General features: G+C 34.5%; 1 protein-coding gene across 1 annotated transcript in view; it reads right to left on the reverse strand.

Moving 5' to 3' along the window:
- Positions 1-306: 306 nt before the first annotated feature.
- UGCG (UDP-glucose ceramide glucosyltransferase) overlaps positions 307-23,061 on the reverse strand; it is a 37,767-nt gene continuing 15,012 nt past the window's right edge. The window contains exons 2-9 of the mRNA XM_081281648.1: positions 17,783-17,924; positions 10,545-10,647; positions 9,404-9,505; positions 7,770-7,882; positions 5,235-5,413; positions 4,194-4,280; positions 3,310-3,499; positions 307-2,842 (exon numbers count right to left, since the gene is read on the reverse strand). Of these exons, the coding sequence (XP_081137774.1) occupies positions 2,672-2,842; positions 3,310-3,499; positions 4,194-4,280; positions 5,235-5,413; positions 7,770-7,882; positions 9,404-9,505; positions 10,545-10,647; positions 17,783-17,924 (1,087 nt within the window). The 3' untranslated portion in view covers positions 307-2,671. The remainder of the gene's footprint in view (positions 2,843-3,309; positions 3,500-4,193; positions 4,281-5,234; positions 5,414-7,769; positions 7,883-9,403; positions 9,506-10,544; positions 10,648-17,782; positions 17,925-23,061) is intronic.

Here is a 23,061-nt window from a genome sequence, read left to right on the forward strand (position 1 = left end):
ACAACCACAGCCCTAGTGATTCTTATAGTAGAACCAGAAGTTCAGGCTCCTCCCAGAATAACTATCTCTATAGGCAGGGCCCAGGCATCTATAGTTTCTAAGAAGTTCTCCAGGTGATTCTAACATACAACCAATGTAGAAAAGTCCTACTTTAAGTTACAGGACTGCTTACAGCACAAGTAAAAGAAAGATTTCAAAATCAATACTTGACAGAATCCTTCTAGTAATTCTGATGAGAATGGTGGACCATGTTAGATTACTTATAAAAATATAAAAGGAAAGAGTAAGCAAAAAAGTACACTTGAGAATGATTTGATTGTATTCAAATTTTTATTTTTTGAACAAAAAACTTAAGACAACGATTTTAAATAATAAAACATGTATATTCTAAACACTTATTGGGTTTTTTTTAAACACAGTTATTAAATTTGGACTCCTACAGTTCTGTTGTGATGCTTTCTCCAACATTTGTATTATTTTTTTTACCATTTTATCTGCACTCCAAAATTGCTAAACAAAGAATCAACTCTGCTAACATGGAGTATTCCACTGCCACACAGAATACATTTATAGAACAGTCATTTTTATATTTACAAGACACAAGAAGTCTGTCCAGCCATTTTGGTTTTGTTGTTACTTTGCCCATACTGAGATCAGCAAAAAAGCTACATAAAAGCAAGATTTCACTTCAGCGGTGCAAAGGATGGCATCAACCAAACTTCATAAAACACACCAACAAATGACAAACATGGTCAAGCAAAGCTCATCTACGAGTGATTGAAAAAATAAAGTAGTGGGTCACAACTAGACTGGTTTTCACTGTGCAACTTTCCTTAGGGAACAAAATTACTCATTTCACATAAAGAAAGGAAAATGCATCCAAGCCTTTGTTCGCAAAGAAAATGCCCTTCAAACAAACTCATCATAAGGCAAAAAAAAAAAAAAAAAAAAAAAAAGGCAGTTTGGCCCAGAGAAAAATTTCAATAAAATGTGTATGTAGAATATACACATTTATAGATATATTGCAATTTAATGTGTATAGTTATTAGACAATTAAATGAGTTGGCTCAGTAAAGTGAAGTTTCTATAAATATGTAGTTATTGCTAATATGCTACTTTTTATGCTTTGACACGGAACCTGTAGTAACTTAGAATTCGAAGCTGCCACATTGCCAGTGTTAGCCCTGCAGTAGGCATCATATAGACAACATGCCACCCAATCCTGAAGAAAAGCAGACCACCATTACCAAAATAATAATAATAATAATAAAAAGGCTTATGCACTGTCCCTTATATTTTTAAACAAAAACAAGTCCAGTTCACCACAAGTTAAGAACAACCTGACAAGCAAGTTTAGCTGCAAGACTGGGAGAGAAGAGTGAAGTACAGCATGCATTCACAACTAGCACTGATCTAGTCTATTTTGTCATACAAACTGGAATACAAAAATCCAATTTAAATAAGACTAGACTATCATAGTAAAAAAAAAAAAACACACAGTAGACTTAGTTTGATACTGATTGAGTTTAAGAGTAAAACTCATCCTGTCCCCTCTTAATTAATACTCTACTGCAATTTATTTATTGATGGCTAGAATATTTACTTACTTAAAAAAGATATTAAATACCTGTATCATGAAATTACATTCTTATTAACAATAAGACATACTGTGTAAGAAAATAGCTCATGTGTGAAATGTATCTGAAATGCATTTTTCCTGACAACTATCAAAACATCCACTCATACTAAAACAAAATCACCCCAACCCCCCCCTGAAAAAAAAGTTAAGGAAAGATGGGGTGGGCCCAGCAAGGAGCAGGGAAGGAAAGATTCAGCTATACTAATTACAGCACAGTGATTAACAATGGTTCAAGACAGAACCAACAAGAGTTGGTCAAAAAGATGCCTTCAATACATGGCTACAATTAAAAACCAAACTCAGCCCCTTTTGGTTCATTGCAGTGAGACCAAAAAAAAAAAAAAAAAAAAAAAAAAAACCTCTCACAGATTCCATATAAATACTAGTCTCCAGCTCTTTTATTATAATTATTTTTAAAAGTTTTCCCATTTGTTTCTGTAAGGCCTAGCTACCTTATTACAATTTATATTTGCTCTGCAACAACTACAAGAGGTAGGCATAAAGCATGAAAAAGTTTCTCAGTTAGTACCTCACCATGGGTGGTTCACTGCATGACACCATTCACTTAAGATGTGAAAGCTCATGGCCTTTCTAAACCCTCAACAACGCTGCCATCTGCTCATCCATGAGCTGAGAGAGAGGACTCAAATAAGAAACTTTCTCTACTGAAGGATACTGTCATAGTGTCTGTTGCAGAGCATTCATATACATATATGTGTGTGTATATATACATTTATATATATTTATTTGTTTAAAAAAATAAACAACAAAAAACAAACCAAGGTTCCTAGAACCAATTCTCTTGATTCTCTACTTCCACAAAATAAAGAGTACCATTTGGCCAAGACTACAGATGTGTTTTTTTTTTTTTTCCTTTTTCACAGATGCAAGTGCCATGCAAAATAAATTAAAGAACAGATACGAAAACATACATGTGATAAAACTACTGAAGGTAGATCTTTAAAAGCATTTATATAAACATAATTTATAATACTTCTCTTTTTTCTTTTATATACAGTCACAAAGCCATAGTTATACATCTAGGATTTCCTCTGCTGTACCTCCACAGCGCAACCTATAGCGACCAGTTCTCCAGCTTATAGTAGGGTCCCATAATGCCGACAAAAAAATGTATATTGTCATGGATTCTCGGATGAACCAAGCAACTGCATAATCAAGTTTTGAAAAACACAGTGTGCCACCCTAGGAATTAGAAAAGAAAAACCAATACATAAACTAATTTCCTCATTGTCAGACTAAAGACACAGTTTTAAAATGAAATTTCTAAGTATATGACATAAAATCAAATCTGTTTCATTAGGTAATTTAACTGCCATGCAATACCATTTAAGAAAATGCTGATTATCAGTAAAAGCAGCATTAAAATAACTACTACCCCACTATATGCTTTGTTTCAATATTTTATTTACTGATTTCCTTATCATGATTTTTTTTCTGGAACTTAATAAAAGTAATTGTATAACCAATGGAAAGTTGCAAATCAAGTTAAATTTTGCGTAAAAACATTCCACTAGGGAAAGTAACTGTTATTAACCTTCACGGAGAAGCTGAAGAATGGCGCTTAGATAGACTTCCTTCAACCTTTTCTAGATTGAAATAGTTTTAGTTCTACCAAATGAATCATAACTTTTTCATGTCTGTCCACATACCTGGACACCCCTGAGTTGAATGTAGTCAAATATAAACCATGCCAGGCAATGACACATGAAAAATACCATAATGTCCCATCTGAATACATGGTGGGCAGCCCATCCGATAATTAAACTGGCAACAAAGCATTCTGAAATTGGCTCACAAATAATTGTAGCAGGAAGCATGTTAATTCGCAATTTGGTCCACCTAAAAAAATAAAAAGGATTTTCTCTAAGACAACAGGCTAGTGACAAAAACTAGTCAATTATATTTCCCAAAATAATCAACTTTTCACCCTGTCATATAAAAGCTTTCTTCTTTAAAAAGTTTTGTGTGAGGGGAGGGTATTTGGTTTTGTTGTTGTTGTTTGTATTTATGAATCTCTCTTTATTTAGTATATCAAAGAGAAAACTATAACTTCATTTGCATGGCCTACACTTTGATGAATACAGATTATAAAGTTTAATTAAAGTACTGAAAGTTAGACAACAGAAATCAGCATATAAAAAAATTCAAAGTTTCAACATCTTTTTTTAATATTTCAGTGTTATACTGGGCATGGTGGTACATGCCTGTAATCCTAGCAGCTCGGAAGGCTGAGGCAGGAGGACTGCAAGTTCAAAGCCGGCCTCAGCAACTTAGTGATGCACTAAGCATCACGTAGAGCTCACAGAGAACCACTCTAAATAAAATATAAAAAAGGGCTGAGGACATGTAATCGCCAGTACCACCCTCCCCCCCACACACAGATACCAAAATTCAGTGTTACACAGTAAAAAAATTATATTTAGATTCAATTTATTTTAATAAAGAACCTAAGCCTATTTTCTGGAAGCAAACAAAAATCTCTCACTTTCTGCCTTTCTTTTAATAAAGTATAATAAGACAACAGTTGATTTACCTGATCATTCTGGATTGAAACTGAGAAATTGAATATGAACCAGAGTTTTGCATTGCAACTTGAGTGGACATTGCAAATCTCCAACCTCTGAAAATGAAGATAATTATAAAATGAACCAGGATGATGAACACATGCAAGCTTGACTGAGTATGCATTCACTAATCACCATAAGAGTGAGCAACTGCTGGCATTCAGGGCGAGCCCAGCCCTCAGGATTAGCACACTACTCACGGATGTTTGAGCAATTACATCGGCCCAAGAGAGCACCATCTACAAACTAGAAGAAACTATAGCCCTCTTATTTCACAGTTTAAGATAACATAAAGGGCAGTCATTTGGAAAGTACTTAATGGAGAAGGCTCTGTATTTGATAGTTTAGTCCCTGACCACTACTTCCTGCCTTCCCCCAAAAGGCATGTCTGTATTCAAGAAGAAATATAAACAAAATGTGGCATTATATATCTCATGGGAGACATTAGGAGACTTTGAACCACATGAACACCATTGTGAGAGAATTTTTAAAAAACACTTCAATTTTAAAAACCACATTTTAAATAAACTATCATGCAAAGCAGTGATGTCCTTTAAACAAACAAGCCTTTTGTGATACAGAAATGCTAAGTCAATCATATGAACCATTAGAGGTTTCTTAGCAAATCATCAAACAATCTGCTAAGAAATTTCAAATGCTGAACTGATACTTTAAGCCTAATGGCTTATGATTACACTGATAGCTTAAATTCTTTTAAAAGAAATTTAATTGAAATTCCTATCTATACTAGTGAAAATGCACAATCACAGAGAAGCTTCCTGTTCACCACTTCAACTGTACTAATTTGAAAATAGAGAAATCAGAATATGTATTTGGCTTCATTAGTACATATCTATGAATAACTAATATAGATGCTTTGCCAAAATTATTAACATATCTTGTACTCAATGACAAAAGATAAAATAGCTCTAATCCATGATTTGAACAGAAACATTAAACCAACAAAAGTTAGGTATTAAAAGTAGTACAGCTTAATTTAGCTTTCTTACCGGTCAGCTATTGCTTTGGCCATAAAGTAATCTTCAGCAATGTACTGAGCAAAAGCTATAAGTCCTCCTGCTTGATCTAACACATCCTTTCTCATTAAACAAGACATGCCTGTCACACATTTGAAACCAGTTACATTGGCAGAGATATAGGACCTTGGATGTGAAGTTCCAAAATACACCTGTCCAGAAAAACACAAATATATATGATTAGAACTTGACATTAAAAATATGGTGTTCATAAACTTTTTTTCCTAATGATTTTCTCTGATTAAGTGAATATCCTATTATTCTTAAACTACCTGAATACAAAGCAGGATATGAGTATTTACATTTAGTAGATGATAAGTATTTTATTTGGTTGATTAGTTTTGTTACCACTATTACAAAGAAATCTTTACTTCTAGAGGGAAAAGCATATCTTAAATACTGCCTTCTAAAACTGAGACTCAAAAATTTATCCAAATAAAACTTAATCTGGATATTAAATCAAACAGGTACAATGTTATTAACTGGCATATAAGTATTAATAGTTACTTAATGTATCATGTTTTTAGGATGTTTAAAAAAACCTACACGTCTTCTTGTTTTATTTGATCAGTGTATCTATATATACATATGTTTCCATGCACACATGTACAGGTATGTGTGGGTATATACATACAGAATTCTACGTATACACACATCATCTATAGTTGCATGCATACAGGTACAGGTGCATGTGTGTATATACATGCAAGTCTCCTGGTGCCAGGGTATGGTCAGTTCAAAAGTAGGTAACACCAGTATATACAAGTCTGCATGTATATACACGCATTATCTATAGTTTTATCAACCTTCAGGACAGTCCTACTTCTTAATTCCTTTTCTGGCAACCTTTCATTGCTAGCTACTTTCTGTCCTGAATCAGTGAGATTCTTCTCAATTTCTACAATTTTGCTTTTCACTGTACTTTTCACAAATAAGGTGGATACTAACATTCTGTCTTCTACATCTTACTGCCTGTTCTTTACATAGGCTTTCTTGGTACACATTCTAAGCCCAGAGCATACTGAAGCCATGGTGTAAGACTGAATCAAACCTAACTTCTGAGACCAGAGGCACACATCTTAATCCTTTAAGCAGTGAGGTTTTAGGGCTAAGTGGAACTTGGGACTGGGTTGAAGATTTCTTTTAGAGTCCAGAAGGACTTCTCTGACTGATCTTCACTCATTCTAACTATGGCAGAGTGACTTTTATGGATTAAACCTACATAGAGAGTAGATGTGTTCTGGGAAATGTTTATCACTGACATATACATCAACTTGGATATTTCTTAAATGAAAGTACAATATGGCATAAAAGAATATACAGTGTTTTAATTTAACACAGCTACACACAGAGTTTCTCTTACTAACCAAAAAAGCTCAGGAATTTAAAACTAACAACCTCCTGCAGTAGGAGAAACATTCATAGGCAATATTAAGAAAAAGATCATGGCTCAAGTTGCCAAAGGTCAAATGCAAGTTCTGACAATGTACCTTTACCCCTTCAGATCTGCAGCTATCATAACACTGCAATTCAAAGACTATAAATGCAGATATATTTAAAGACTGAAACCATGTATCCTTCTGTATAACATGAAGATAAGTTTTTCTTCCTAAATGTTTATTGGTAGAGGAATTTACATATGATAGACTATGATACAGGTAATAAAATTACCTTTATAAAAGATAATTAAGTTATTCAGATGGAAAAGGCCTATAAAGTGACAAAATGAAAATTACTTTTAGAATACTATCAACTTTGTTGTTTAAAAGGCACATAGAAAAAAATTAGAATTCAAAGTACTAAAATGTTAAAATGAAAACAAACTTTAATTTTGAAAAATATTCCCTCTAATTAGTTGAGTGATAAACTGTTTGTTGTTATTGTTTGTTTACTACTTCAACTTTTCTATAGTTTACAGTTGCCTACACACAAGTTAATATTTCTTTTATAAGTTGAAAAAAAGGGCCTGGGAATTTAGCTCAGTGGTAGAGTACTTGCCTAGCACACAAGGCCCTGGGTGTGATCTCCCGCACCAAATGCAAACAAAAAGTTGAAGCAAAATAGGGGAAATCAAATGGATTGTATAAGGACTTGTACAAACACCTTTTTTGTATATATGAAATACTTCATGATATGTAAAAAAGGATTTTTCAGTTTGAATCTTTGAAAGAAGATTCTTTTATGTAAATCAATAGTCTAGAACAACTTGTGGAACTAGGTGAGGATCATAAGAAGAATATACTGTGTTCAGCTGGCAGAAGGAACACAGGGCATTTCCCGGGCACAGCTCCTGGTGCCAGGGTATGGTCAGTCCAGTAGGAAGTAACCCTAAGGGCCAGAGATGTCCTCACTAAAGAAACAGCTTCTCTCACCTTGAGGATTCTAGTTCTCAGCAGGTTCCCAAGTAGATGAAACTTCAGGTAGCCAATTCTAACTCTCAGAACAATCTCAAGCTTCTAGGAGATTAGTGATCTGATAACCAATATTATTTATAACCACCATACTTACCTGTTCTAACGTGGCGGCAAAGCCCTGTCTGTCAGCTACATAAGGCAGCCCATGAACCAAGCCTACTTTTTCTGTCATTTGATTAACCATGTCAGTTAGTGTGTCTGGAATTACTAAAATTAAAAAATAAATAAATAAATAAAGATGAGGAGAAGGGAGAGAAAAAGTTACTTTTTAGTAAAATGCTCATTAACGTAAAATAACTCTTATGAATTGTTATTAAATTAAAATAAAACTTAAACATTTGGATTTAATAAGATTAATCAATCACTTTTCTACGAGCAGGACACAAAATTTTGAAAAGGCATACTTTATCATAATTTCCTCTATACATATTCAGTACAGTATATATCTAATACATATCACACTCTAGGAATACTTTGCAAATGTTCCCCCACTCCAAAAGGAATAAGGGCAATGTGTTCTATGGAAAAGATTCTGGAGGAGGTAAAAGGACTGTAGTTCTGGTCTCTACTCTCCAACCCATAAGAAGTGGGACCTCACCCTTTCTCAGTGTTATTTGTACCTGATCTCTTAGAACTGCTAATGGGAATGGAGTAAGAGTATATTTAACCAAGATTTGTACTTTGAAAGGCATAACAAAAATATGAGTTAATAACATAAGATGGCAAATGTGAAGAATGAGTGGAAGAAGCTGAAAGAATGAACATAAGGACTCGACCAGGTGTTGACAGGTTTGTAATGATCCTGAAATTTGTAGGAGTATCGCATGTGTTAATTTTCAAATTTGCATTTAAGCTAATAAAAAAATGTAAGTCTTTGCCCTATTTTCAAATAGCAAACATCTAATTTTTCATGACCTTAAATGTTTCCTTCTAGTGTTTTAGAACTAAACCTACTATATATAAAACAAAATTGTGCTTGGACCTTAAACAAGAGGTCAGTGTTCTCTACCAGGAGCAATTCTTCACCACAGGGGATTCTTGACAATGTCTGGAGACATTCTGGGTTCTTCCAGCTGAGAAGTGGGTTCAGGGGGCATTTAGTGGTTTCAGGCCAGGTATGCTGATAAAACATCCCACAGGACAGACCCCACAACAAAAAATTACTAGGCCTAAAATGTCAATAGTGCTGAGGTTGAGAAACATAAGGTAATTAGAATATGGCAAAATATTGTAGTAACTAATGTAAGTATGAGTGTTTAAAAGTGCAAATTATAATTTCAGTATATAAAAGGCTTCTTGTTAAAATCATCTAAGAACACATGGACAAACCCTAATAAGTGTACTCTAGTACAACATGCACTTAGTGGATTTCTGTCCCTTTGTGTGAGATAGCGTATTATGCAAACCACGACAGACTGAAGCAGAAGATATGCCTCACACAAACAAGTGAGAACTACACACGAGATAGTTCGTTGATTGTATAATGAACTGTAACCACTTTTTTTAATGGTTGGAATTTTCTCTTCAAAATGAAAACACTTTGATGTGTATAATATTCTGGGTTAGGATAAGAAAAAAATCAAAATCTAAGTATAATAACTGAACATACTATCATGAGATAATGATGAAATAAATTATTAGGCAAACAAAAAGGACTGATCAATTTAGTTTTAGATTTTTTTTAATCATTAAATGAATAGTTTTATAAAATAAATAAGAAAACCTCACCTCTTATTCCACTATCACAAATCCATATAAGATCATACTTTGCAACTTCATATCCTGGCATTAAATTATTAATTTTAGGATTAATGCCAACCTTTTTGCCACCTAAGAATGTAAAGGTACAACAGTAAAAAAAATTTATAATACTGAAAATATTTTTATTATAAAGAAAGATGGTAGAGAGAAGTTAAAAGTATTTTCATATTTAATAATTTAAGCAAACATACTTCTACATTTTTTACATTTTCTATTACTCATAATATCTAAAAGACATGTTTCATTTTCAAAAGGAAAATTATATCACTTAGCTTTGAAGATTCACTGTTTTAGTTTAGTTCTTAAATTATTACATTAATAATATGAATCAATATTTAGTAGCAACTGTACAACATGATAACTATGGTTAAAATAACAAAGTGTTGAATATTGGAAAATTACCAGGAGTAGATTTCTCACCACAAATAAACAAGAATGTGAAGTAGTTCATAGGCTGATTAGTTTGATCTAGTCATTCCCCAAAGTATACATACTTCAAAACATCATATTATACACCATAAATGCATATAAATTCCTGTCAATTTAAAAAAGTGATAATAAGAAACAAAAGCTTTAAGACTCATTTTGAAGCTATTAAAACAGCATACAGAAACTGACCATTAGGATGAAACAGTGAAATAGAATGGAATCAGACCTATGTTTAAAAATAAAAAAAAAATTAATGGTAAATATACTTCTACTAGCCTCAAGAATAAGCCTATAGGCTTTTGCAAAAATATTCATTTTGCAATATAATAAAATGATTTGTTTTGCTTACTTCCAATTACAGTCAATGATACCCAGAAAGGGTTACACAATGAAAATATTGCCAAAAGAACATTCAAGTGTCTGGTGAGTAAAATGTCATTTTTTTTTTTTTTGGTATGTTTTGTAAATCACAGGTTTTGGGAAAAAAAACCAAAATCCTTTGTTTTGATAACTTTTCTCAAAGGAATGTAAACATCTTTCACTCCTCAAAACACATGCTTAGAGCAAACATGCTAATAACATCACTGGGTGGCAAATACATAATCCATAGTTTAATGCAGAAAAGACTAAGAATATTAACAAAACAAAATGGTTGGTGTAGAATTAACTTGTTGCTTACCTATAAATAATCTAGCATCAACATTTGGATATTTTCCAAGTAGCTTCTTACATACATCAATGGCTGGATCATCATGATCTTGTACACAAAGGAGTACTTCATACTAGTCAAAGAAGATGTTTTATATAAGTTAACCTCTTCAAAAATAAGCAGTTATTGATAGCATTTACAAATGATCAAAAGCATAAGAAAAACAATCATATATACAAAGTTTACAAGTTAATAGAGTATTTGCAAACACTGATGGTAACGAGTGTTGCTTAATGGAGGGAAGATCATCCAAGACAGGGACCTATTTGCAAGCTGAAGGAATAGGGCAGAGGCTGGCAGTGCCTAAAGTTGAGGTCTTGCCCATTCCCAGACAGGCAGGCTCTAGTGGGTAAACTGGCTTTTCCAGGGCCTTCGTCACTGAAGGCTAAATGCTCACAGGGCACCAGCAGAATAAAAAGCAACATTGAAAGGAAGCAATATAAATACATCCTCTATCCTCTGGAAGCTGTGTCTTGAAACTCAATATTATTTCATAAAGGTGCTATAAATTACAAGTAAAAGCCCATTATGATACACTTAAAGGACAAAATGAGATGAGATCTTTTTTATTATATAATTTTTTTGAAATAAAATATAGTTTTATTTGATTGAACATTTACTATCATGAAAAATCATGCTTTGCCAGCTTTATAACTATGAAAATACTCAGGATTTCATTTTGCTCAGTGCTACGTTTAGTCAGAAAGTCGTTTCTTCACACTTGAATGGCTGTGTCAAAATTACCCTAGGACATTTATTTTAAAAAAGAGGATTGGGTCCTATTCTTAGACTTCTGAACCAGAAGCTCTGGGGGGTGATTCTGATGCGTAGCCAGGTTCATAACATATTGAGCTGAAATTCTCAGTTACCGGTTAGTAAACTACTAAATGTGAAAAGTGCTTGCTCTCACATATAAAGATGTTTATTTTGTGGGATATATATTCTAAGTATAATATTACCATAAGTGGTGATAAATTCATGCTGACTCAACGACAAATTTCCTACCAGATTCTCTTTCTAAAACTGGTTGAACATTTTTAAGCACAGAAAGGAAGCTAATTATGTCCATGAAAAAAATTACAAAGCTGTGTGTTCTAAAAAACAAAAAGAGCTACGGACATAACATTTTAAGTGTCTAATACACAGGAACTAACTTGGATTAGACATATAGGAAGGACTATTTTATTTAAGTCTACTGATAAGTCTATTGATTATTTAAGTCTATTGATAAGCACACACAAGTAAAAAGTGGAAATGAAATGTTCACAGTACTGTTGAGCATAATAATTAATCACCACTTGCTAAATACACCTTATTTCACCAAAGGTTGGCAATAAAGAAATTTGCAGGGCTCAGGATGTGGCTCAGCCTGAGTGCTTCCCTATAAGCACAATGTCATGGGTTCAACCTTCAGCACTGTGGGGCTTAAGCCCAGAAAGACCAGGACTAAGGTCAGTGAAGAAGGTTTAGCTAATATATATATATATATATATATATATATATATATATATATATATATATTTTTTTTTTTAAGGGACGTACAGCTGAACTGTATTTAGATGCAAGGTTTAAAGTTTTAAATTTTTATTGATGACACCTCTTAGGCTTAATTCCAAAATATAAACAAATACCTTCCGATTAACCAGAGTGCAAATGAAACTCAAAATCACATTATCCAAAAAATGTGCAGACTCTTAAGACACATAGATTTGTATATGTTTCTGATATTAAAAATAACACCAAATTGGAAGAAGCATTCCAAGTGTTTTCTAAAGTATCAAATTTTAATGAGGACTCTTTGCTTTTCAGCTATGATAACCACCCCTTTGTCTTCAGTTTATTTGATTTGCTAGAAATCTCTGTATTAAAATAGTTAAATCATTCCAACTACACTGTAACTGACACAAGATATTAAATTGGTGAGAGGCTTTTTAGCTCATACAAAAATAACTTTCAAGTATTTTTACACGCTCTAAAGGATTAGGTATAAATATATATGTTAAAAAACAGTGTCTATTAAAAAACACTTTTAAGGTGTTTCAAGAAAACATTTACTTTATACATCTGCAAGGGATCTAAGAAAGTAGATTCTACTTTAAATAGATACTGTTTGAATACATGAACTCTAGACTTAAAACTCCAAACGAGGCATAAGGTTATTTTCCATTAAATCTTTAGTAAGATTGCTATGCAAATAGCCAAACAAAGTAATTCCCCCCCCCACTCTGTTTTCTTTAAAAACAGTGAAATGACTAAAAAGCTGAGAACAAGATAGGCATAAAAAAATCCACAAGCAAGAACATCCAGTCTTTTAATGTTTAAGAACTGAATATATAAAATTGCAATAATGATGACTTTTTTGCATTTATGAATATATTAAGCTGCATAAGTAACATTTAAATGTACAAATATTTTAAAAATCCCATTGATTCAGTCTTGTAGACATTAGAAAAGTAAACGTTTTACTGTAATAAACAGGATAAAATATCTCTTTAAAATAGAAGTTTTGTGTTTTTTGTTTGTTTGTTTTTTGTTTTTTTCCAGTGCTGGGGATTAAATCCAGGACCTTGTGCAGGTTTACCATATGTTCCACCACTGAACTACACCTCCGGTCCTAAAAAATGTTTTTATGCATGGATCAATTAATTGAATTATCAAGTAGAAATACCTTGAAATAGCTTAAGTTATTATTTACAAATAACTACTTCTCACATCATATTTAAAATTTTGTAGTATTTGGGTTACAATAGAACATGGATCCTATGACAGAAGGTACTTTAACCCCAAATGCCTAGAACATTTACTGGCACAGAGTCAGTGGTGAATAGATTTGTTAAAACATTTGTCTGGGGTAACTTCTAAACAAAACAAAGATGCCAGAAAGAAGATGTTTTGTAAGAAAACTGCTCCGAATTCAAAGTTTTGACAGGTAAGGTTGAATATTTGTTATCTAGTCTCAAAAAACAGATTGTTGATACAGTTTTTCAAATTCATTCGATAAATTCTTCATCTTTCAGACTTCATTTTACTACATGTATTAACAACACTTGTACTTGAGCTTTCAACTGATCCTATTTTTAAGTCTTTTTCTTAAAATATTTTTTTTAGTTATACATGGACACAATATCTTTATATTGTTTATTTATTTTTATGTGGTGCTGAGGATCGAACCCAGCGTCTCTCATGTGGGAGGCGAGTGCTCTACCATTAAGACATAACCCCAGCCTCTATTTTAAAGTCTTTTAATTCTTTGTTAGATGACTACTGCATTAGAAAAATATTCCTCATAAGGATAACTGCACCACCGACAATGAGGAATCTAAAACATAGCTCTGAACTTGTAACATTTTAAACCAACTCTACATTTGCAAAAGACAGAGAGAGAAGAAAAAAAGTCCAATTACCATAGCTATATTGTTAAAAACTGACCATTAATTTTAAAAGTGTTTACATGGCTGAAGTGAAGCTAGCAAGCCACTTTAGATGCATAATGCTGAATCCTTCTGCTACTGCTGGATCTCCCCCAAACCTCTCCTATGATGATGCCAAATGAGCATTCAATTTTGCAGAAAATGAATTGTATCATTTCTTTTTTCATTTTTGTATCTTCTCCTAAAGAATATGCATCAACATGAAGGTGGATTTATAAGACATTTCAAGCACAGAAATCTTTCAGGGCAATTAGTATAATCTTACCAAATTGAAACCTAGAAATTCAGAACAAATACCACTAATAAATATTCTTGCAAATGCCCAAGATTAAATAAAAAATTAAAACTTCAACATATGTTCTACCCTTTTTCCCCAAAATGGCCCATGAGGTTCCAAATCAAATAGCAGAGGAAAAACTTATGTCCAGAAGGAAGATATTTCCATACTTTTGTAAAATGACCTTCACACTCAACAAAAAGCAAACACTAAAGTGTGCTGGGCCTGGCCGTCATGTGACTGTTTATTTTGTGATTACTTGCCTCCGGTGACACAAGCACTGCATCTGTTCACACTCAGAATTGTGATTTCAGTGGTCTAATTTATTACTGCAAATGTTTCACTACAGACAGAACAAGTAAAACGCGTGACCAAGCACAGTAGTACCTAATTCACACGCACTTTGCACTTTTCCTCTGGTTTCCAAATATTCTATTTACACAGCTTTTATAATTATAAAATAAACTTGTTTGCCTTAGAATAGGAATAATCTTCTGCATATGCTGGTTCTCATTTCATAAAGAGCACTAAAATAGTTTTCTCTTCAACTAACTCAAATACCTCAATGATATACTGCAAATGGTAAAAGACCTAAGTGAAACTAGAGCTTGAAATAATCCTGAATTATAACATTTTTTAAAAATTTCATTCAGAAGAAATCAATTACAGATTCACCCCAAGTGTTCATAATTAATGGAACATATGTTCCCAGGGTTATTTTTAAGAACATGTTCTATAACTAAAGGCTGCACAAACTTCCTCAACTATTTAAATCCCATGACTTATCACCTCAGAAAGGCTGCAACATAAAAATTAAATAACCAAGGCTTAAAAGTGATTGAAGCAAAGCAGTCAAATCAATGTTGGTTGAGGCAGCATTTCATGTATAGATCAGAGGTGACTTTGCACAAAACATAATCTTGTTTTTAAGCCTGGAATTGAAAGGTTACTAGAATTCTAGAATTCAAACTCCTTTATTTACACTTGAACATGGTCTTAGTTATTAAGTGACCTGCAGAGAGACAACTACAGTAATTTAACAAACTTAGTACTTATTCTGGGCATTTTATGATTCAGTGAATTGGAGCAAACCACTTATCCTCCCTGTACCTTGGTTTGCTAATCTGTCAAATAATATTATCATTTGCTTACAGGACTGTATCATATGTAATGGTTGGGAAAGAGCTTTTGGCCATGTGAAGGCAAGGTAGTACTATATTTGGTCAAAACCTTTTTCAAAAACAAACAATTTCTAGGAAGTAAAGCAAGAAAAGAATGAAAACACTATGTCACAACATATCCCACTATTATGTATAATTATGCATCAATTAAACAATTGCAATGCATGGAAAAAAAAGAGTGACTCAATGTGGAGGAGGGTGGGATGATTGAATGGGGAAAGGATAAGATGATGGTTAAGAAAGTAAAATATGAGATCACATTCCACATCAATAAAGGTATATGATTTGTAATTCTAAGCTTTGCCCTAATACTTATTCATAATGAATGAAAATATTTCATTCAGAAAAATAGATTTTCCTTTGCATTTACTTATATAATGTGGGTCTTGAAAACTTCCATTTTTCTTCTTGTAAAAGTTACTTTATTATTCATTTAATCTTATTTCTACCATTTTCCAATTTGCATCTCTAGTCAGAGGGGGAAAAATATAATTATCTTATTTTTTGAAAATGACATATTTATTTGACTATATAATATACACATGTAATTCAAATCTCTAAATTTTTAAAATATAAACACACAATAGGCCAGAAGAAAATTTTGCTTTAATTAGTTCTCAATACATAAATCTAAAACTCACAAAGTTATAATATAAAAATAACACTAAAAAACCTGAAAGATACTCATGTCCCCATACTTACTAAGAACTATATTAAGGCTACCATAGCTGTGTCTTTGCTATTCTTTTCATTGGTGCTGCACCAAGAAAAATAAGGGCTAAAAGAAAGAGCATGAACACTGATCCCCCTAAGAAGTGTGGTATGTTCATCATCACCTGATAGTGCAGATTATAGAGTACTAAAGAAACAGCAGGGAAGAGCCTCCAAGTAGCAAAAATAACTAAAAAAAAAAAATTTGAGGAAATGGTAAAAAATCGAGGCAAGTGAGTACTGACAAAGGGAAAATTAAGCTGTACTGAAAATCAAGCATGTAGAAATTTAAAGACACTTTGTTCTTACAAGTAATCTACACCCTTTGAAAAGCAGTGTCTCAAATAGGCTATTAAATGATTATGATTTTATTTGTTCTTATTAGTTATACATGACAGTAGAATATATTTTGACATATCACACACACATGGAGTATAACTTCCCATTCTTGTGGTTTACATTATTTGGAGTTACAATGGTCATTATTCACATAAGAACATAGGAAAGTTTTGTCCCATTCATTCTACTGTCTTTCCTGTTCCCATCCCCCTTCTCTTCCCTTCATTTCCCTTTGTCTAATTCCATGAACTTCTATTCTTCCTCCACTTATTGTATGTTAACATCTGCATATGAAAGAGAACATTCCACCTTTGGTATTTTTGCGATTGGTTTATTTCACTTAGCTCAAATAGGCAATTTATAAACCTTCAGTAAAGCTAAATATGAAAATTCAACATGTATTAAGTTTTCCTAAAAAACTCAAAGTGAATACTAAAAGGAATCTATAAAAATAATACAGATCTATCTTAAGAAAACTGGAAGTTCTCCAATGAAGGGACACACTGAGTTGTAGATGCAGAGTATACAGGTAAGTGATATGAGCAATACAATTAAGCATTAAAAATCAGAATAAAAAAATTAAAAATTAGGTAAGATGAGACCTCTGCTTGCCACTAATCATATCCCCTTCTAGGCTAAAAGCCAGTTTCTCAAGGGGATTCATGTTAGTCCTAGCTGTCTTCATTCCATTTCAGACCACTACACCCTGTTTCTCACTCACATCCTCCTCTTCCTTCTGTTTTCATATGAATCTCACGGAACAAGAATTTTTTGGGGGGTGGAGGTGGGAGGTACCAGTGATTTAAACCAAGGGGCACTCGGCCACTGAGCCACATCCCCAGCCCTATTTTGTATTTTATTTAGAGACAGGGTCTCACTGAGTTGCTTAGCGCCTTGCCATTGCTGAGGCTGGCTTTGAACTTGAGATCCTCCTGTCTCAACCTCCCAAGCTGGGGATAACAGGTGTCCATGCCCAGCTGGAACAAGATTTTTATACTCATACCACCAGCACCTGACCATGTCATAAGTTCCAGGAGGCTCACTACTTTAGATGGACATACAGGTGCTTAAGACAAGGAATTTACACCCCTTGGTCATCCCTACCGCTGTCCTGTGACAACTCCTACTGAAGCTTAAATGTTATGAGTCCAACATCTCGTGAATTTTCAAATCTTTCACTGTATGCAGTGTGAAAATTCCTAAGTGTTTATGAGAGAAGAATAAACACATGGTCCAGCCCATTTCTAGTGAGTACAGTGTTGTACTTACTTTGGGATAATCCAATTCAAAGAATGTTTCCAAGTTGTTGATGAGGTTAGGATCTACCCCTTTCAGTGGTTTCAGAAGAGAGACACCTGGAAGCTTGCTATATGGCTGTTTGTCTGTCGCCTTCTTATTGAGGTGTAATCGGCTGTAAAGCAAATAACACATAATTTATTTCTAGAGAATATATTAGTGTCAAATCAAAATAAACCTCATTGCAAACTATCAATAAATTACTAAATCCTAAAATGAGATTTTTAAAAGCCGACACCTTTCCAAAAAAGAAGACCTGAAAATGAAGAAAGTAGAACCAATTAAGCTTTTGGTTTAGGAAAAACAGAACTAAGCAGAACAAATGTTCCAATGAAGAACTCAGATGACTCTCTGTTTATTGTTGTGTTCTCGGTGCTTAAGAATTATGCTGGGCATAGAGGAATGACATGGTGAAGAAATGAGTGACAGTGATAGCCCACATGTTATTGCTCTTCCTCTTGAACTGCCATCAAGGTGGGCAAAGAACTGTAGGTAAAATAAATAGCAGGTAAAATAAAATTCATTATCTATGCCAGAAAAATATGAAACAAAACAAGAAAGTTTTGAGAAAATTATAAACAGTCCAGATAATATATAATTGAAAGGAACGTCAAACATCTTAAGGGGAAGAAGAAAATGGGAAAATGACTTTTGATACTAATAAGCTCAGAATGGCAGGAGTAGAATAAGGGAAATTGAAAATAGGAGAAAAATTCTCAATGAGAAAAATGTCTGTTAACAACACTGGAAGATATGCCAGTGTCAAGTTGGCCAAGGTTCTTACTAGTGGTGCTTCAGCACAGGGCCCTTGCTGAAAAAATTCCCTGCCAATCAGTGTTCCACTGTACCTCAGGCTGTCGAAACAAAAGATGCCACATGAGACAGAGTGGTGAGGTTTCTAAAGCAGAACACTAAAGACTTCCTCTCTGCTTCTCATAAGTACATTGCAAGTACTTCTCAAAAGGAAGTCTCCAAGTGTTAACAGTAACTAGATGCTAGAACAATCATGGGTCCCCTGCAAGATATCCTCAGACACATTTTCCCACATTTTACTGTGTCTAAAATTAATGGCATCTTATAATTGCTGCCAACCAGAGGGCAGTCCTGACAGAATTGTGAAAAACAATAATAAGACCTTTGAGAAGATCAGTAAAACAAAACAAAACAACCCCCCCCATACACACACCTTGTGTCAATGCATCTTTTAATCAAAGAATTACACTATGACCCTATGAATGACTTGGAAGCTCAGCAGGACGAGCAGCCAGCTGCAAGCTCACTCCCAGCTATTTAAGGCAAGGATGTGCTAGGATAAACACCTCATGTTTCAGAAATGGCCACGGAAACATCTTTACAGGAAGAAAACAGGCTACATACAATGGAATAATTTTTAATTGGTAAGAAATGCATAGAACACGGTGGTGTTAATTTCTGATCCACAACATCAAACACCAGAAAATACGGAACATCCTTTACAGCAGTGCTATTCAGAGTGTGCTCTGGTCCACCAGTTGCCTTTTGCTGGTCTGCAATGAGAAGAAACTAACAGAAAGCTTAAGAAACGTACAACAATTTATTTTCACTGTAGTTTGGCGAACTTATCAGTTCACGGCAGTCTGGAAAATATAAGAATGAATCTTTTGCCACAGACAGTGGGGAAACCACTCATCTCCAGAGTGCACCTAGAGGGCCACACAGAGGCAAAACTAGGATCTACGGAGCTGGAATACCACAGAAATCACCCTTTGCCCATTTCCAATAAAACAGCAGACCAGCAGTCTGGGAAAACCTACCCGAAACAGGAATTTGGATGGCTGAGGGGTAAAAAGTTCGTATCACACATTTTGATTGATTAAATCAGTAACATGTTCATATGGTTGAAATCACTAAAAATATTAAATGTTCTCCTGAAAGAAGTCTCCCCGTCACCCTTACCCCATCTGCCCCATTCTAATCATTACTTCCCCCGGGAATATTAGTTTCTTACTCATCCTTCCAGAGATTTAAAAAATGTGTATAGAAGCCAAAACATCCAAACTGTGTGTATGTATGCATGTATGTATGAACAAAATATAATTTTCTCTCCTCCCTTTAAATTCAAACATGTTAAAAATAAATCATGTTTTAAAATACATGATTGAACTGTTAGGAAAATATTTAAAAGGCCTCCTATGTCAGAAACAAGAACTTTTCAGTGAGTATGTGCCGAGACCAATGCTCACCTCCAGGCCATCTGCTGGTCCTGGGTGACCTAGAGATGGAGACAAGCCTGACATAAGAATGACAGGCAATCTGTTCTGAAAGCCTGGTATAAATCTAGCATCCCTGAAAGGCAAGGCAGAAAAAGCCTGGCCCTAAGAGGAAGCCGGGGATGCTGCTTATCTTAGATTCAGTCCTAAGTGTTATAAAATAAAAGGAAAAATCTTTTTGGAAAGCACCCCATCATGTGGGTTTGGGGCCCAGAATGCAAAGTATCTGTGTTGCCTGAACAAAACTCAAGAGAAGGAATGAGAAATCATCAACTAGGACCACGAAGCTATGAAAAGAACCACGCAATACCTAAAAAGGAAAGTTGTCTCGTTGACATTAGGAATTCAATGGACAGGTTAAGACAGAAGTTCACATACACCCAGTGTAAGAGAGAACTAGAAACTAGATCTGTAGCAATCACCCAAAATACATCACAGAGAGACTAAGAGGCAAACACACAGAGAATCATGAAAGAGTTTAGGAGTGGACAACAGAACTCTGAAATCTCATTAGTTTTTATCCATTTTCCCCATTATGTGACCATTAAATAATAAGAAACTGTCTCAAAACACTTACATTAAGTGCTGACCAATTTATAGTGAAACCCAGCCCACTGATAATTCCATTGCATTTGGCAGACATTAAATTAAGAACAGAACAGCAACAAGGGCCATTTAAACTACTCAGCAGTCTTACAGTTTTCAATTTGTGAAAATGTTGAGAGTGAATCCTATTTTCCTCTTCTTCTTCCTCATCTTAAAATATTTTACTTCAAATATTAACATAGATGCACCTGCTATCCTTTTAAGAGCTTTTCATATTGAGAATGCAGTATTTTATCATAAACTCATTCTGACCCTCCAAATAGCAGTGAAAGCTTGTGGGTAAAGAGAATTGATAAGTAGTATATCTGAAATTTCTACTCAAAAATAGTTATAGGTCAGACTATATGGCAGAACCCTCAAGATTCTCATCTGCAATCGCTCTTTAGTAGGATTTTCTTTCCATAGCCCAAGGGTGAGCTTGTCATGTACCCCCCCATGATATAAGATTCTACTTTGCAGAATACTGTTTTGACTTATGAAATAAACTGACAGAGGCCCATAATACAAATTACATAAAATGTTTACCAAAATAATGAAAGAATACCCATTAAATCACAAAGCATGTGATTTTGATTAAATTACAAAACTTGCATGGTGTTTGGCATATAGTGATGCTCCACGTTATTTAGAGTTCACTTAGTGAAAAATCTATTTTGAGCCCATTCAACATTATCCTATAGACTGGAGATACAATGAAGAACAGGCAAATTATCTACAGTCAACAAATTGTGGTTTAATGAGGGGAGTTGCACAAATTCTTATAAAATTCTTCTGGATGACAAGAAAGCTATGGTCTGGAGCAAGGATGTAGTAACTCTGCCTGCCCCACACAGAAACGAGACCTTGGCCATGATCAGTGTGTTGTAAATCAACCTACAGCTGTATGTTTCAAATTGTGATCAGCAGCCCATTTATACTTTTCTCAAAAGTGGTCTATGGGGCTGGGGATGTGGCTCAAGTGGTAGCGCGCTCGCCTGGCATGTGTGCAGCCCGGGTTCGATCCTCAGCACCACATACCAACAAAGATGTTGTGTCTGCCGAGAACTTAAAAAAAATAAATATTAAAAAAATTCTCTCTCTCTCTCTCTCTCTCCTCTCTCACTCTCTCTTTAAAAAAAAAAAAAAAAAAGTGGTCTGGGGTGGAGTCCTCCAAGTGGGCCATTTTTGATTGACTGATTGATTGATTGTTTTGTACTGGGGATTGAACCTAGGGGGGCTTTACCACAGAGCTACATTCCCAGGTTTCCCCCCCACCACCTTTTAAATTTTTTTTTTTTTTTAATCTTGAGACAGTCTTGCTAAGTTGCTGAGGCTGGCCTCAAACTTGTGATGCTCCTGTCTCAGCCTCCTGAGTTGCTTAGATTACAGGCATGCACCACTGTGCCTGGCTCGCTTGAGCCAGTTTCATGAGTGTTTCTGACAAAGTATTGCAAGGTTTACTGGTTTTGAACCAGTTTTTATTTCAGTATCTCAGATCAGGACTTCCGCATTAGGTACAGTATGAACTTGAGCCTAAGGCTCCTACACGTTGACAGTTTTTCCTGGTTACCCGTTTCCACTCTCAGGCTAGCACAGATGACTTGCTTTCTGCTAGGATTGTGGGCACACACTGCTCTCTTGACCTTTTTATTAAGGGGTACTTTCTTGTTGAAGTACAACACAAGTAAATTTATAGTCTGAAGAATTTCCCAAGGTAAAACTCCCTGTAACCTGAACCCATATCAGGAAAAGAAAGTCTCACCAAAACCCCCAAAGTTCATGCATGTCCACCTCTATGGACTCCCTCCTCTCCAAGTTAATTGCTATCCTGACCAACAGCAGATTAATATTGCCTGATCAAATTTTATATAAATGGAATCCCTTTAGATATACTCTTTGTGTCTGGCTTCTTTTGCCTAACAGCATCTCTGTGAGATTTATCCACATTATTACATTCAGCTAAAATTTATTCATGCTCAATACAATGTAGTATTCCTTGTACTGATATGCCTAACTTTATCTACTTTTGGTTAGTGGACAGTTGGGCTGTTTACAGTTTGGAGCTATTAAAAACAGTATGCAGACTTGTGTGCTTACACAAGTACTGCACAAACATTAAAAAACAAGGCCCCCTTCTTCCAGACTTCAACTTTTGGACAAGATGATAGATTAGAGACTAGATTACTCTTCCACTTGAAGCAACAAAAAACAGAAAAAAATCAGGTAAAATATAGGGAAGGATGTCTTTGAGATACTGGACATTAGATAGAAGAGCACATTCTAGAGACTGGAAAAAAAAAAAAGTGTGTGGGAGGATGAGCTCTGCAACTTACCCTGTTTACTGCTTCAGGCCATTTCCAGGCCACAGTACAGGAAAGGGGAACCCAGGCAGAGTCCAGCGGACTCTACCACTCAGAG

This window comes from Spermophilus citellus (genome assembly GCF_964194105.1).
Source record: "Spermophilus citellus genome assembly, chromosome: 2".
Classification (NCBI taxonomy): domain Eukaryota; kingdom Metazoa; phylum Chordata; class Mammalia; order Rodentia; family Sciuridae; genus Spermophilus; species Spermophilus citellus.